The 16,638-nt window shown below is 48.6% G+C and overlaps 1 protein-coding gene across 3 annotated transcripts in view; it reads left to right on the top strand.

Moving 5' to 3' along the window:
* CAPZB (capping protein (actin filament) muscle Z-line, beta) overlaps positions 1 to 16,638 on the top strand; it is a 125,630-nt gene that overhangs the window by 75,171 nt on the left and 33,821 nt on the right. For all 3 annotated transcript variants that reach the window (XM_005883030.2, XM_014530656.1, XM_014530655.1), the window contains exon 3: positions 12,397 to 12,518. In XM_005883030.2, the coding sequence (XP_005883092.1) occupies positions 12,397 to 12,518 (122 nt within the window). The remainder of the gene's footprint in view (positions 1 to 12,396; positions 12,519 to 16,638) is intronic.

The following is a 16,638-nucleotide window of genomic DNA, read 5'->3' as shown; positions in this document are numbered from 1 at the left end:
AAAAAAAATCACTTCTACTGTCGTGGTAAACAACCTGCTTCCCTATTTATAATGGTTTGGCCCTCTAGCAACTTCAGCACGAAATTATAGCTAATTTGCCTACAAATGTCAGGTGGTCATAATAATCTGGCCACTTAGTGTATACTAGAGGCCCGGTGCACTGGTGTGGTCCCTCGGCCTGGCCCTCTCGCAATCCGGGACCCCTCAGGAGATGTCGGAGAGCCGGTTTCGGCCCAATCCCCGCAGGCCAGGCCGAGGGACCCCACCCTCTAGTATGCATATAAGTTCTTTGGTTCTCTTCCCCCCCCTCTCCCCCTTCCCTTCTTCCCTCTGAGATTCATCAGTCTGTTCCATGTTTCCATGCCTGTGTGTTGAGCGTCTGCCCCCTGGTGGTCATTGCGTGTCATAGCTACCGGCTGGTCGCTTAAGCTTATATATATATAGATAAGTAGAAATGTTTTTAATTTACAGTTTGCATTCAACACGATTGTATATTAGTTTTAAGTGCAGCATAACAGATGTACATTCACATAGGTGCCAAAGTGTTCCCTTTGATAATTCAGGTGCCCACCTGGCACCATAGGTAGTTATTACAAAATTGTTGACTCTTGTCCCTGTGCTTTACCTTACGTCCCTGTGCCTGTTTTGGAACTACCGATTAGTACCTCTTAACTCCATCACCTTTTTTCACCCTGCTCCCAATGACCCTGCTGTTTGTTTCCATTGCGTCCAGTACTGGCCCGTCCTTAGCACATAGCACATTGGTATTTCATTTGCGCCCCTCTCTTTCGTTTTAGACTTTGAACTCCTTGAGGATGAGGCACTCTGTTTAATCCCTCATACATTTAGGTGGGTTTCATCTGGAGCCACAACTTGGAGCTTTGCTTCCTAGTGAGCCAAAGTAGAGAAACAGAAGTGCTTTTGGTACTGAATGACCCAGACAACCAAAGACACATCGCTGCTCCTGAGTGGAGCTGGCTGCTTCCCCAAAAGGAAGAACCTCAGATTTTTCTTCGTCCATGCATGGTCATCTTCGCTGGATGACTCAGTGAAATTAAAACAACCTAATGAGACATCCATTTGGTGGAAGGAATTTCGTGTGAAACATTGTGGCCTGCCAACCAGGATGATTTCTATGCTGAGGAGGAAAAAGCCACTGCTTGTTAGGGGTATACCCCACATAACGTGGTGAATAGCGCTGGCCCTGTCCCCACTCAGACACACCCACAGCACCCACAGCTCCACTTGAAAGGAACAGCAGCATCCCTGGAATTTTGGAGGACTGTTGGGCTGTTCAGAGGTTTGTGGTCTTGAGAGTTTGGGGAGAGCAAGTGGTGGAAAGAGCCACGTCTCTGGTTTGTGACTCAGTGGCTGCCTGGCTCTGGGCCTCTGCTGCTGCTTCACAAGGTCGTTAGCCTCCCCAGGTGGCTGTCGGGACCCCTGGAGTGGGGTGTACTAGGCTGGAGTCAGCCTGATCACCAGGAAGCCTCAGAAGTGGTGGTGAGGTTGCTTGTGACCTCAGACACTCGCTGGCTCTAGAAACCTCCTTCCTCGTCTTGGGATCTGAGAAAACCCTCTTGTACTTCAGGGTATTTTGTGGGCTTTCAAAATCCAAAATGCTTCCTGAGTTGCCATCACCCATGTTTGGCCCAGCTTTATGATTCCTTGTTACGTTTCGCCATGCTGTCCCTTTACTGCCAGCTGAACACACGTGATTTCCCTGGGTGTCACCTACGCTGTGACACATGGAGAATATCCAGCCATCTGTCCTCAGCCGTGAGGGGCTCTCCAGGTCAGTGGCAAAGAGCAATTGCTGTATCCCTTCTTGTCAAAGATTTCCCTATCAGAAACTTACCTCTGTATTTCCATGGTGGTAGCCCACTCCCAGCTGTATGGGAGGCTTAACCGTGGTTTGCACACGTTTTATAAAACCTGAAGCTGGGCCTACACCTGAGCTCCCAGGGATGAAATGGGCCGATTTTTCCATTACCGGTGGTTTTTAGGAGAGAGGTTCACGCTGACCTAATCATGAAAACCCCCCTTTGCCAAGTACTTCTGTCTGCCACCCGTCAGTTGATGGTTCTTTCAGCTTAAATATTTTGTCTCTGGGTTACTTGCCAGGGCAACATACTAGAGGTGGGCCCCTGCTGAGTGGTTGAAGGCTCCAGCTCTGGTGGTTGTGTGGGTGTCATTGAAGTTGGCGCTAAGATACAGGGTGGAGATCCCCTCCTACCCATGAAATTACAGTGTCTTAGCCAAAAGACTGTTATAAATGAGCTGTTCTCATGTATTCTTACCTTCTTCCCTAAAAGATTTGAGGTGACATAAGAATGCAGCCAATGCAACAATACTTCCAACAACCTAGACTGAGAAATCAGGCCGGGGCTGTCCCGGAAGAGGGTCGCGGCTCTGTCCCCGCTCTCAAGGAAAGGCTGTCACTGGGCTTCAGGTGGCACCACAAGGAGCGTGAGGACAGGCCCAGCCCGATAGGCCCCAGCAGCGTGGTTGTTCACAGTCTTATGGTGCAGAGCTTGAATCTCCCTCCAACTTGGGGGACCAGTGGTCAGGGTGCTGCAGCGCCATCCCAGGACTCTCCCTCTCCCCCAGCAGTCCCATCTCTAGGAGAGACACTGGAGAACATTTGGGGAGCTGGCTTCCCACTGGACAGCCATGGACTTCAAAAGATCAGACTTCAACCTGAGTGACCCTGCTTTTCCACAATTCAACATGATTCCACTAACACTTAGGAGGCCCCACCTACGCAGGCACAAGCTCCTCCCCCGCCCTGAGGAAAGACACCATCTCGGATCTGTATGGAGCTGTAAGGGCTCAGACAGGGAATTGCCTCCTTTCAGGCGGCTTTGGGAACGAGCATGAGAGACAGACCTTGAAGGACACTGAGGGTCATTAGGTGGCATTGGGGGAAGGACCATGTCCCTGGTGGAGAAAGTGGCCGTGGAGTGGAGAGTCCAGACTGTTGGGTGAAAGGGCAGGGATGAGACCTTTAGACTGCAGTGAGGACCCTGAGCCCAATCGGTGAGCCTCCCTGTCTGCTGTCCTCTGGATTGCCTGCCCCGGATATGATGGCTTCTAATACCAGCTTGGTGGCTCTGCAATTCCCAGCACTGAGTCCAAGATAGTGTATCTGGTGAATGTGCTGCCTCTGGCTTCTGAAGTCGCTTGTGTATTGTGCTCTATCCCTCAGGGACAGTCCTTAATTAAGAGTATTAGGTGGCTTAGAGAGACCCTGACTTCTCTCTGCAGACACAGGTGATGAGCTGTGCTCCTGGCCAGGGAATGGTTAATTCAATTAGGCTCCCAGCCCTGGTTCATCCCTTCAAGGAAGTATAAGGTTACATGTGGACAACAGGAGCCTTGTGTGTGCCTGTGGTTGACTCACATGCAGTGATTTTAATTTCTCCTTTCAATTTGTCCTTTTTGTTCTGCCCCTTCCTTTAGAAAACCTCTGGCCTCTTACTCCAGGCTATGAGCTTCCAAAGGGCAGAGCTTTTGAGTCTTGAGTCTGAATGCCTGAAACCCAGGAAGTTTGCCTTTGTTTATTATTTATCTCTGGGGTGGTTTGGGGCACCTGCCTAAGAAAAGAAAGAGGGGGGCTTATTGTTTCTTGAAAGCTCTTTGTTGTTAATGGCATGTGAAAATTGATTTCTAAGTAGAAGAAAACATTTGTTGGTCAAAAACGATTTCCTGATGTCGGCCCTGTTGGCCAGCTTCCTTTATGCTAGACCTGCAGTGAGAACCAGCGCTCAGTCTGCTGGTGTAGGTCAGGGGCCAGTGTCTCGAATCTGAGGTGCGCAGCTCATGCGTTTTAATGTTTCTGAAATCGGGAAGTTGCTCCTTACACTTCACGTGCACATTAGTGGTGTTCTCATTAGTGGTACATCTTGCAGTTTACAGTCTTCAAATGAAGACTACAGTCTGCGCTTAAAGAGTCGGCTGATAGCTTAATTAGAATACAGGCTGGGTCTCATATATTATGACACCCCTGACATGTACAGCCGTAATAAAGATTGTATATTTTCTCCTGTTAAAAAAATGGGGCAGGACTAGATCTGAAATAGGGCACCCCTGGTGTGAGCTGTTGAGGGTGGAAGCCCGAGAGGCCTTCAGTCCAGCCCGTCACAGTGCCCGCTGCTCACCAGGCTCTGTGCTGGGTGGTGGGCGCAGGGTCCCTGCCTGCAGCCCCTTCCTGGTGCCAGCTCCTGGTGTCTGCTCTGGCCTGGCACCTGAAGGAGAGGCCTTGGCCCACTCAGACGCGGAGTTCTCCCCCATTGGCTTCTCACCCCTTTCCTCTGAGCCTAACTGAATGGTGGGAGCTTTGTTGACCTGGTGACTCCCGGCTTTGGAAGGACTGGGCCAGAATTCTAAATTTAGATTCCAGTCCCACTCCACCCCTCGGTAGCTCCGTTGGCCCACCAGGTGCTGGGGTCGTGCACCGGCCTTCCCTCAGAATGAGGTGCTCAGTAACATCAGCTGGTGTGGCTTTTATCCTGTGGTGACAAGTCCTGATGCCTCTTGGGGGCACTCCTTGTTTCCTGTCTTTGGTGACTGGAACGCACTTTGTGAGAGCAGGGTCGCATGTGTCTATCTTGTCTGCTGCCGAATCCGCTGAACACATGCCCGAGGTGGGCACTCAGCATTTATTGGGTGGAATTCATTTCTCTTTGAGGCGGTGTTGTAGCCCCCAGTTCTGAGCTTTGGGAAGTTTACACTCAGTCAGGAAGTGGCAGGCCAAGGATTTGAACACATGTTTGATTTCAAGGCTGGTGTTTTCCAGAACGCTACACTGTAGATTGTTTCTGACACTAGTGTGTGTGTTGCTGAAAACACTATTTTCTTTTTTTAATTTAAAAATGAAATAAGGCATGCCGAAACCGGTTTGGCTCAGTGGATAGAGCTCAGTGGATAGAGCAGACTGAAAGGTCCCAGGTTCGATTCCGGTCAAGGGCATGTACCTGGGTTGCGGGCACATCCCCAGTGGGAGATGTGCAGGAGGCAGCTGATCGATGTTTCTCTCTCATCGATGTTTCTAACTCTCTATCCCTCTCCCTTCCTCTCTGTAAAAAATCAATAAAATATATTAAAAAAAATAAAAAAATAAAATGAAATAAGGCAGAAGTTCGGGGCCTTGGAAAAAAATAAAAGGAACAGATTGTAAGCAGAGACCTCTGCTGGCCACAGGGAGGGAGCTCCAGTACCTGATGCTTTGCTGCCTCCAGGGAGTGGGCTGTTGTGACTGGGAGAGTGCGGCCAGGACTGCCCAGCCATGATTTCACTAACATTACTCATCTGAGTGTGCGACCCAGTGAACAGGGTCTGGTTTTGATTCTTATCTCTCTGGTGGCGGGCTCTCAGCCAGCAGGCAGATCAAAAGATGGAATGTGTTCATTTGGCCATTTTTAAAAAAACCGAGTTACAAGGGTGCCCTTCTTAAAGACAGGGCGCCGTGGATTAGATTATCTGTGGAGTTGGACTGGTCTGGCTTGTGTGCTTTTTTAAGGGTTCGTCTCAAGTTTCTTTTTCTGGTTGAACAATTTTTTTCAACATTAATAACTAATGGAGAAGGGAAGAGGCAAAGTAGAACCATATGGCGGCACAAACACAAACCTCACTTGTGGCCGGAAACGTCTGATTTGTATCTCTTTTCATGTGATCAGCTGTTGGGTTAGATAGTAGAAAAGTATTCCGTTTTGGAGCAATAGCAAGATGTGATTTTTTTTTTTTAACCTAGCTTTACTGTCTCACATGTCCTTTCTTAGACATAGCTAGTAGCTCTGTGACTGGGGGAGCCAGTTATTTCTCTAAGGTCCTGTTTCCCCCTCCTTTAAAATAGGAATGGAAACCGGGTCTACATATAGGACTGTTTTGAGGATTGCATGAGGGATGGAGGTAGAGTTTATAGTGCCACAGTGCCTGGCATGCACTGCCCGTTGTGGGCTCTGACATCCTCCTCATCTTTTCCTCATTATTATTAAGGTGTCACTGAGGCCGTTGCTAATTGCATCCTAACCTCTTCTTGCTTCTGAGATTTTTCTTTCTGCCCAAGCTCACTTTCTTTCCCTTTTCCTCAGTCTTTTCCGTGGCCCCCTGGGCACCAGTGAGCCAGAAGAGTATCAGTGAGGAAGGGCGTGGTGGCTCCTGCTCCCTGGGTTGTGGCTGTGGAGAAATGGGTGGAGCCCTGAACCCCACCACCAGACCCGAGGGCAGAGACGCTGTCCTGGCCAGTGCAGCGTTGTTTATCATTCCATGTCATTTGGAATTAAGTTTAAATCCCCCCAACAAGCTGGATTGGTCTGACACCTTTGGTGTTATCTGAACGCTCCTTACAAAGGTTGTTAAGCAGTTCAGATGAGCAGTTTGGACAGAAACCATTCGCCCTGGGGCATTGGCAACAGCCACAGGTCCTCGCTAGAGGCCCTCCTTGGCTTCAGAGGCAGCTGAGCCCATGATACACGCACCCCAGAGTGAACTCTCGGCTTTGTTTGGACTTGTCCTTTCTTTTAAATTGCTGTGCAAACTCATGATCCGTGAGACTTAATGTGATTTCTTCCACTGTTCTAAGCATTTGACATGACCAGGAGGCGGGGGTAGGGTTGGGGATGAGTGTAGGAGGGGGTCATTCAGTAACTGACTAGATTACAGAGGTAAACTGCCTTTTGTCTGGGTTTATAATGCGACCTCGGATCACAAGACTAATACTTCTTCAGAAGTCTGCAGATATACTGGAGCACTCGTGTGCGTGTCACTGGGCTGGTTCTAGGGGGCTGGTCTCTGCTCTGTAGTGAATGTTAAATAGTGAGGACGGAGTAGAATGATAGCTAATGACAGTATTAGAACTTCCATCCTTTGGCATTTGGGATTCAGTTGACATCAGTGTTACTGCAGGAATTCCAAAGAATGTGATATCTTGATAAAGAAATTAGAGTTTGGGCTGGGTCCTAACGGATGGTAGGATTTGAAAGAGGAGGGGGGTAGGGTGCCAGATTTAGCAAGTGAAAATATAAGTTCTATGTAACATTTGAGACAAACTCACACTAAATGTTATTCATCATTTATCTGAAACTAAAATTTAATTGGCCAGTCCATTATTTTATCCTAAATGGAGAGGATTTGTAGTGGAAGAACATATCTGCAAGTGAGTGTTCAGGGAGCAGTGAGTAGGCAGTGTGGTGGTTTGAGAGGGTTCAGGCAGAAGTGGAGGAGTGAGGTGGGAGGATGGGTGAGATGGGAGGAGGAGTGGTGAGGAGGGAGGGTGGGTGAGGTGGGGTGGGAGTAAGGTTTTGGTGCCAGGTCATGACTAATGCACCCTGGGCAGCTGCTCGGTGCACAAGTCTGTAAGCACACTGTGTAGTCCATACTTTGTATTCCACATGATGACGGTAAGATTATTCCTCCAGAGCATTTTATCTTGGAGCAAAGAAACAGGACTGATGGAGGGAAAGAGAATACAAAAATATTCCACCTTCAGAGTTTATCCAAAAGGTGAGAATTGTATAAAGAATCAGTCAGCCTTATATCCCAGGTGCTTTGCACGGCAGGGCTAATCGTACGCCATTCTTGAGTTCTACGTGTTTTTCTGTGCTTAAAAAAAATTTTTTTTTTTTTTTTTTTTTTTTTTTTTTTTTTTTTTAGCGACACTTCAGATGTATGTTTTTCTGAAGCTGATCAGTACCTGGCCATGAACTTTGACAGATCTTCAAGGGTGGCTGGACCTAGGACCTCAGACAATATCTCAGGGGCTCCCCAGTGCTCAGAAGCTCGGGCAGGTGCTCCCCTGATGCCTGCTGCAGCCTAGGACCCTCACCCCATCCCAGCTTCCCTGGCAGAGAGAAGGAAAGCATGCACCTTCCCGTAGCCCCTGGAGAGGATTCCCAGGAGAGCTCCTTCCCTGAATAAGCCCAGGCTGTTTAGGCTGCGGCCCTCTGCTGGCCCATGGCCGGTGGTGGGGGATCAGCCTTGCTCAAACTACATGGAATGAGGAGCTCTGTGCCGAGAAAAGGAAAGGCAGGCTGAGCAGGTGACAAGAGTGGCTATTGATGACAGCCGGTATCACAAAGCAACTCCTTGCACTGTTGCCTTAGTCTGCTTTGCCTGTGCTTTGAAGGGCATGAGTTACAAAGTGGGAGGATCCCTTCCGTCCTTTACACCGATCTGATCTACTTGGACACGTGGGAATGAGGAGCTCTGTGCCGAGAAAAGGAAAGGCAGGCTGAGCAGGTGACAAGAGTGGCTATTGATGACAGCCGGTATCACAAAGCAACTCCTTGCACTGTTGCCTTAGTCTGCTTTGCCTGTGCTTTGAAGGGCATGAGTTACAAAGTGGGAGGATCCCTTCCGTCCTTTACACCGATCTGATCTACTTGGACACGTGGGGCACACTGGATCCCATTTTCTAGATCAAGGGCCCTGGAGGTGATTTGTAAAGCCAGAGTGAAGCATGATTATATTTCTTTACCACTTCACAAAATGAACCAAAAAAAATTTTTTTAAGTTTATTTTTTGTAAGCTTTTGTTGTTGTTGCTTTTGTTTCTTTAAGTTCAGTAGTCAACTTCTTAGAGTCTGTGAGTTGGCAACAGGTAGAATGGGAAATGGATAATTTACAGTACATGATTCTTTTCCATGGAAAACGTAACTCAAGCCCTTGGCTTCAGCATTTACCGCTGAAATAGAAATGATCTGTTTCCTACGTTGTGTTATGGTATTCCTCAAGGCGTTGCATGTTTAACTGAGAAAGCAGGGGCTTTAGCAGCCAACAAGCCAGATTTGGGAGAAGTTAATTACAAACCCTCTGAGCCTTGTCCCTCTAACCTGCAAATGTGTGTCTGTAATGGCCCCACAGTTCGGTTGTAGTGAGGATCAGATGGTCAGTGCACAGGACAGAGCTGCTCACGGGGTAGCTTTATGCTGTCAGGGACTGTATTCTTGACTTATGATGTGCTCTGGACTATACTAACTGCTTTTGACTTGTATCGAGTCATTCAGTTCTCAGCAGTGCACAAGGAGGTGGATATTATTGGTAACCCAGTATTATAGAGAAGGGGTGGGTATGTCTCTATGTCTCTCTCTGTTTCTGTCTCCGTCTCTGTCTGTCTCCCCCTGCCTACCTCCAACTTTACACACACACACACACACACACACACACACACACACACACACACACGCAAGAAACATAAAAAAAAGGGGAGGGGAGTAGGTAATTCATTGGGTTGTCAACCTTTAAAACAAAAACAAAATAAATCTATGGTTTCATAAAATTAAGAACATCTTAAAATAAAGGGTGAGGGGGTTCTTCTGAAAAAGGTTGACTGCATTTAACCATGTGAAGAAATTAATGTCATCTAGATTAGTCTTTTCCTGAAGTGTTTTCACGGATGCAGGTCTGGTGTGGCTCACCTACTGATCTTATCGTGTGGCCCGTCAGCAGCGGAGCACAGGCTGGAACCCAGGTCTCCTGCTCGCAGGTTGGCCCTCCAGGTCATATATTAATAAAATGCCAGGATTTAAATTAAAACTCCAGTTCTTTTTATCTAGAGCGTTTGTATGACATCTCGGTTCCTATATGTGAACCACAAGTGAAATTGGTCATTGGTGTCATCAAAATTTAGTTCTTTACAGTAAACTTTTTTCTTAAAGCCGATTGGTGTTTGGGAGGCTCCATGTTGTAAAACTTCCCCCTCCCTCCCAGATATATTGAGCACTTGCTGTGTGTCAAGCACTGCCAAAGGCACTGGGGATGGAACCACTAACAAGACTGAAGTCCCTGCCCCAATACATTCTAGCGAGGGAGACAGATAGCAAATTGAGAAAAAAATGTAATTCAATTCGTGTAAGTGCCAGGAAGGAATTTTTCAAATAATTTTGATCTGTGGATTAACTTCTTGGATAGGAATGAAGTCACACCCATTTCATACCAAACCCCATTATCTTATAAGCTTTCCTGTGTTGGGAGACTTAGCTGCAAGCAGCATGACTGGTTGGAAAGGTGAAGCAGGTGGCTCCAGGTAGAACTGGGGTTAAGAAAAACGAGGTTCTCAGGGGCCCATTTTTATCCAGCACCTGAAACAGTGTGGAAAATTCAAGTGTAATCTAGGCTGGTGTGGCCTAAGCCTAACAGACAGCAGACGGCATTGAGGACAACAGAGGGAGTAGGGGTATAAATTGTCAGCTACTAGTGTGCACGCTTTCCCCTACCCTGCACTGAATGCCGATTTGCTCAGGTCCCCCCAAATCACAGTAGGTTGGTTTCTATTGTCCCCACTTTACAGGTGAGGAAATCCAGTCTTAGCAGAGAAGTAAAACTATTTACCCAAGTCCATAAGGCCAGTAAGCAGTGGACTGAGGAAGTCTGACTACAGAGTCTGTTTGCTTAGTCTTCAGCATAATCCAGGATACATTGGGCCAATAGTATCAGGGCCCCAACCAGTTAAAACGGGTTCTAGACAAAAGTCAGGGCCCAACAGATAAGCCAAGGCAGCAGCCAACAGAATAAATAGAGACACTTCGGGAGAGAAAGGCCCATGGGTGCCCAGGGTTGTTTCACTGGGCCAACAACAGGAAGCCAGACCAGTTCCAGACCCCAGCTGCTTTGGGTGGAAGTTGTTAAAATCTCCCTTGCCTTGGCCAGGACTTTCTTCCGGGCTCTGAGGCCACCCAGAGCTGAGCGGGGTGAGGTGGGAGGGGGTTGTTTGCCACCAGGGTGTGCCTTGATGTGCACGGTCTTTCCTCTTAGCTGTCTGTAAACCAGAGTTTCGGTCAGAAGCGGGGATTTCTGTCTCTGCCCCTTGCTTCCTGTGTGGGCATTGGGCACCTTACTGACTCTGGGCCCCCAGTTCTCAAACCAATAAAATGGGGATAACACTTAACAACTTCACAGGATGAGGGGGGGCTGAAAGCAGACAGTATGCCATCTGTGAGAGCCTAGCCTGCGTGTGATACACGGTAGACACTTGAAATGGTCATGGGGTTGCTATGATCAACACCAAAACTAACTTTGAAAATAGCCCCATTTGAGGGAGGGGGATCCGTTTTTGTTTGTCTCTTTGTTTGTTTGGTGGAGAGGGGTACACAGGCGGGTGTTACATGGGGAAGGGATTCTGAAAATAAGCGGGTTGTATCCAGTGGTTAATGGTGTGCGTACCTCTTGGTTGCTAGATGACAGGCTGCTCTGTGGAGAAGAAATGCGCCATTTCACTGAGGCCAGAATTGATGTGAGCTAGAAGGCAGGGCACTGTCTTCTAGTTGTGCCAGACAGGGCCTTCCAGGCTGAGTTCTGCAGCACCGGGCTCAGCAGAGGTGCCCTGAGAAGCCCATGAGGCTGGGCGTCGGGGGTGGTGGCGGTCTCTGTCCCCATCGCTCTGGAGGTGGAAGGGTCTCCAGGAGAACACGGGAACTGCTGTAGCTGTCGGCCCCTCTGCCGAGCCGCTGTTCTGGGTGTCCTGGCCACATGATTTAACTTTTCCATTTGGAAGGGTTATTGGTGCAGTTGGCAGCCACTTTCCTGGTAAACGATATGGTGGGGCCTCCATAAACCCAGACCCATGAAACGAATGAAGTCGGCACATTGAAAATACAGCGTGGAAGTGACTCAAGCCTGAAGGAATCCACTTCTGAAAGTGCTGCCATCCCTTCCTGGAATATTTTGGTGGAAATTGATGTTTGGGTTGGGAAGAAGAGGCCAGTGGCCTGGTGACTAGCAGGACCATGGCGTCACATTTAGCAGCATTTGCCCCAAGACTTCATCCCTGCCCGCCCCAGACCTTGGGCCCTCCTTCTCATTGAGGTGGTCCCAGGCAGGTCACCCTGGTATAATAAGCCGTCTAGGGCTCCGGGCTGTGGGGAGCTGGTGCGACCCTGTCTTTGCAGCAGGTAAGGTTGACTCTACAAGTCAGCCTGGTAATGCTTGGCCCGGGGCCTGGAAAGTATTGGAAACTGCTCCCAGCATGGGAGCCTGTGGGAGTTGGCCGCCATGGACGGGTTGCTCTTCTCAGAGTTCTGTGGATTCCTGTGTATTTAACATGTTTACCTTCTTCTCGGACTTCAGCTTGTACTTTGCCCACCGGAGACCAATACGAGCATATACATACTTAACTGTACTAGACCACCCTGGCGACCAGGTAATTAAAGCACGCAGATTTGGAAGGAAGGCTGTATTGGAAATCCCGCTCCACTGTAATTCAAGAACAGGTTTCTTTATAGAGGGACACAGTTGGTGTCAGACACATGTGGAAAAGAAAAGAACAGGCCCATAATTCTGGCAGGATACCAAGGGCCAGATGTTAAATATGCTGACCATGATCTGGCTGTAGTTGCCGTTAGCCAGCCTGGATCTGATGTGTTATTTTAACCCCTGTTTCTGCCTTTTCCTTTCTCTCTGCCAGGTTCCCAGTCTATGTGAAGATCTCCTGTCTTCTGTTGACCAGCCACTGAAAATCGCCAGAGACAAAGTGGTGGGAAAGGATTACCTTTTGTGTGACTACAACAGAGACGGGGACTCCTATAGGTGAGCTCCTGCCCTTAGAGTGCAGCAGGCATGCCAGGCTGCACCCTGGGCAGTCAGTGCCACATGGCAGCACCTGGACTACTGGACTTTGACAGGCAACAATCTACCAACCTTCTTTACATTTGTCCTTCTGTCAGTCCTTCTTCCCTCTCTTCCTCCTTTCTTCCCTTTCTTCCCTGCAATCAACCAGATGTTGTGGAGTACCTTCAGTCAGTGTCGGAGATGCAGCATGAACAAAAGGCCTCTGCCCTGGTGGAGCTTACAGTCTATTGGGAATGGGATGTGAGCAGTTTCATTATAATTCAGTCCTGCAACAGGCAAGATACAAGATGTGGACGTGATGGGGATCTGAGCACAGGGAGGGCCTGTGTGCTTAAGGGACATTTGAATGTAGCTTTGTCAAACAAATATACAACTCTCCTTTCTCTTTTCCATCACCATGCTGAGGGCAATAAATAACTAAAGTGACATAAGCCCCTACTCTGGGTGATCACTGGTCTAGAACCAGAGATGTATCCAGCAGCTGATTATTGTATGATAAGATTCATGCAGTCACTGCCAAGCTTATTCAGGGTTTGAGGGTAGCATAGAAGAAACCATGGTTGAGTCCAGGAGGGCTTCCCGAAGGAGGTGATGTTTGAGCTAGGTTTTTCATAGTTTATTTATCTTATTTTTATTGATTTCAGAGAGGAAGGGAGAGGGAGGGGTAGATAGAAACATCAGTGATGAGAGAGAATCATTGATTGGCTGCTTCCTGAACACCCCACACTGGGGATCGAGCTCACAATCCAGGCATGTGTCCTTGGCCGGAATCGAACCTGGGACCCTTCAATCCGCAGGCCAATGCTCTATCCACTGAGCCAAACCAGCTTGAGCTAGGTTTTTAAGGGTCCCTTTTTGAGCTTCAAATGGAAGTTAGGTAGAGAATGTATTTTGGCTTAATCCAAGCCAGACCAGAGACTAGAGTTGAGAGGGTGAATAGTAGTCTACTTGTAAAAGTTGAGCCAGCAGAGTTTGCAAGTGGATGGGGTATGAAGGGCAGTTGCAGGGCTTTGGGCCTGAGCAGTTGGAAGGTGGGGTCACTGTTTATTGAGGTGGAGAAGACTCTGGGAATTGCTGGTTTGGGGGCATTTTAAGCTTCAGATGCCCATTAGATAAATGTGGAGATGTCCAGTAGACTGTTGATAGCCTAGCCTCCTGGGTGGAGAGGGAGATGCAGGTGGGAGTCCCCAGCATAGAGTGGTGAAGCATCAGTTGTGAGCATAGGCCCAGGTCCAGTCCTCGCTGGGAACCTCCTAGGAAAGGGAGGACCAGCCCTTAGAGAGGAAGACCCTTGAGGTCCTAAGGACAAGCAGCCTCACCAAGCAGGGTTCAGAGGAGGCTTCCTGGAAGAGGTGAACCTTGAACTGAGTCATGCTTAATCAAGATCATTATGTTTCTTTTTTCCACCTGAAAACTCCAGCTTGCTGTGTGAGGCAGCTATTCCCCAGCAGCCTGTGGAAGGCTGGGATCATTTCCACGTCCATGCCAAGGCCGGGTTACCCGGGGGACTTGGTGCCTGCCTCCCCTCCAGGTCTTCCTGCCAGCTCCAACCTTCGTTCCTCAGGCACTGCAGAGGGGCCCAGGGACCTCAGCTGAAGAGGAGCCCGGGGTGTCAGAGCCCAGGACTTTTCTTCCGTTTTCCCTCTTTTGATACAAAACTTCAAGGTCTTCTGATTTTCTCCACACATTTCCATCCTGTTTGATCGTTTGCTTAAATAAGATCCTTATGGTGTGGCCGTTGCCAGCAGCACTGTTTGAAACCTGTTAGCTGAAACAAAAAGCATTCTCTGAGGGAAATGAAAGGCCTGACTTTTGAAATCTAAGTGTTCCTGTCCATCTGTCTTTTTTCAAATGGCCTCCATTTAAGCTCTTAAATGTGTTCTGAGTGCCCCTTCCACTAAGAATATTCTGGGTAATGTTATGATTTCCCCCCAGCTACAATTACCCCGGCTCCAGGACTAGCAGCTTGAAATGCTGTCGTCTGTGAGCCAGGAGAAATGTGAGTTACAGGCTTCTTGAAAATTCCAGGCCCCCAGTCTGCAAGAAAGATGGGCTCTTGTGTCTAAACAGGTCGCCTTTAAATGAGAGCCAGTTGGGGCGGGTCTTCCAGGCCCACAAGAAGACGATGGCTGTTAACTGGGGAAATGAAGGGCTGAAGGCCAGAGCCTGAGTGTGTTGAGGAGACTCGAAGAGAGCACCTGCAGGGGAAGGGGGCTTGGATTCTCACTCTCAGATTGTTTTCCACACCCACTGGCGAGTGGAACTACCAAGGCTAGTTTTCCGATCGGAAGGTGACTGCGCCCTTCAACTGCACCTTGTCTCTGGGTCTGCGGAGAGGCCTCAGCAGGAAATGCAGAAAGTTGCTCTGTCTCTGTTGGCTTGCAGGACCACAGCAACCAGCGAACCTGGGGGTCCTTTCTTCCCCACCCCGTGCTGTACGTCGCTAGCCCTTACTGCACACGGACTCGGTGCTAGGTGCTGGGGTGAAGGCAAATCGCACAGACTCACTTCTCAATATTCTCTTGCAGTCTAGGGCGAGGGAAGGGTAGAATATGGTCAGAATCGACATCTGTGTGGCAGTGGGGACAGGGAGGGGGGAATGGTTACCTCTGCTTTGGGGGGTGGTATATAAGAATTGATTTATTCTTTGAACAGCACTTTTTTAAAATTAGCATGTGGTTGAGTGCCAGGCACTGTTCTAGGTGCTGATCAAATGATGGAGGACAAGACAAAAGATTTGCCCTGTTGGAGCTCAGGTTCTGGAGTTGGCTAGCTAAATTCAAATTAACTCAAATTAAATTAAACGAAAATTTCAGTCCCTCAAGTTGCATTGGCCACATGTACTCAGTAGCCACACAAACTCATGGCTGCCATCTTGGACAGCATAGAGAACATTTCTGTTGTGATGGGAAGTCCTGTTGAGCAGCACTATTTTGAAGAATGAACCAGATAAGTCTGCCACCCTTGGAAGGGAGAGGTCTTCCCTACTTGCTGACGTAGGATGCCTGGTGGGGTACCCGTTATCAAGAAGAGAGAGATTCGTGCTCAGAATTTGTTAAAATGGGTTCAGGAAACAGTGATACCTTTTTTCCTTAACATTCATCCCAAATTGAAAGGTTCCTTTGCGTCCTCAGTGATGTGAGGTGTGTTTTCAGCAGGAGAGACGGGAAAGGCAGTGTAGGTTTCTCACAGTGGGCATATCAGGGTGTGAAGGGCTTTGTCCGAGTTTCCCATTGTCTTCTCCTTCCCATTCCGCTCACCTTCTTACTTTCTTTCCTTCTGTGAACCCCCAGCTCTCTGAACTCCACCTGCAGGATTTAATGAGCAGACACTTCCCTTATAACCCCCTTTCCAGTACTCTGTGTGATTAAATGCTTTCCTGATGTGGCAAATAACGCTTTTTAAAATGTGGCAAGTCTTTGGGCTGGCAAAGCAGAGACTGGTTCTCATTTAGCAGTCCTTACATGTGTATGGCCCTCGGTGTTGGGAAAGCTGCCCTCTGTCCCCGCGGAGAACTTGATCGCTCAGGTTTTCTTATGTGTAATCCGAGTCTCCATGGGGCCTAGTCTCTTGCCCACTTCCCTAACGACCGCTCTCTTCTTCATCCTTAACTGTGTAAGACGGTCTTTGGAGTAAAAGTTTCCCCCGAGCTGCAGCAGGTCAGGGAGGAGAGAGGGGCATCTGTTGATCAACACAATGGTGAGAACAGGACATTAGAAAGGGGGTAAGAAAGAAAGCACAGTTGTTGAACACTCACTCTATACCAGGCTCTGGCCCAGGCATTTCAGATTGTATTTTCTCCTTTGCTCCTCACAACAGCACCATGGGGAGCAGATGGTAGCTTCATTTTATAAAGATATCACACCACTTGCCAGAGGTACACAGCTGGTGAGAGGTGGACCATGGGGCTCATACCCAAGAGGGCTGCTGCTGAGCCCTCTCTCTGCAATCCTCAAAAATGCTGGGTTTGTTGTCAGGGCCTGGAAAATCTTTGCTGTGGGTAGTGGCTTTTTCTCTGAAATTTTGGATAGCTGGTCTTGGACTCACGGGTCACAGGGGGTGTCTCCCTAAAATGATA

Source organism: Myotis brandtii, unplaced genomic scaffold (genome assembly GCF_000412655.1).
Source record: "Myotis brandtii unplaced genomic scaffold, ASM41265v1 scaffold754, whole genome shotgun sequence".
Classification (NCBI taxonomy): Eukaryota; Metazoa; Chordata; class Mammalia; order Chiroptera; family Vespertilionidae; genus Myotis; species Myotis brandtii.
The sequence above is the reverse complement of the archived record's forward strand: the minus strand, read 5'-3'. Positions and strand labels throughout refer to the sequence as shown.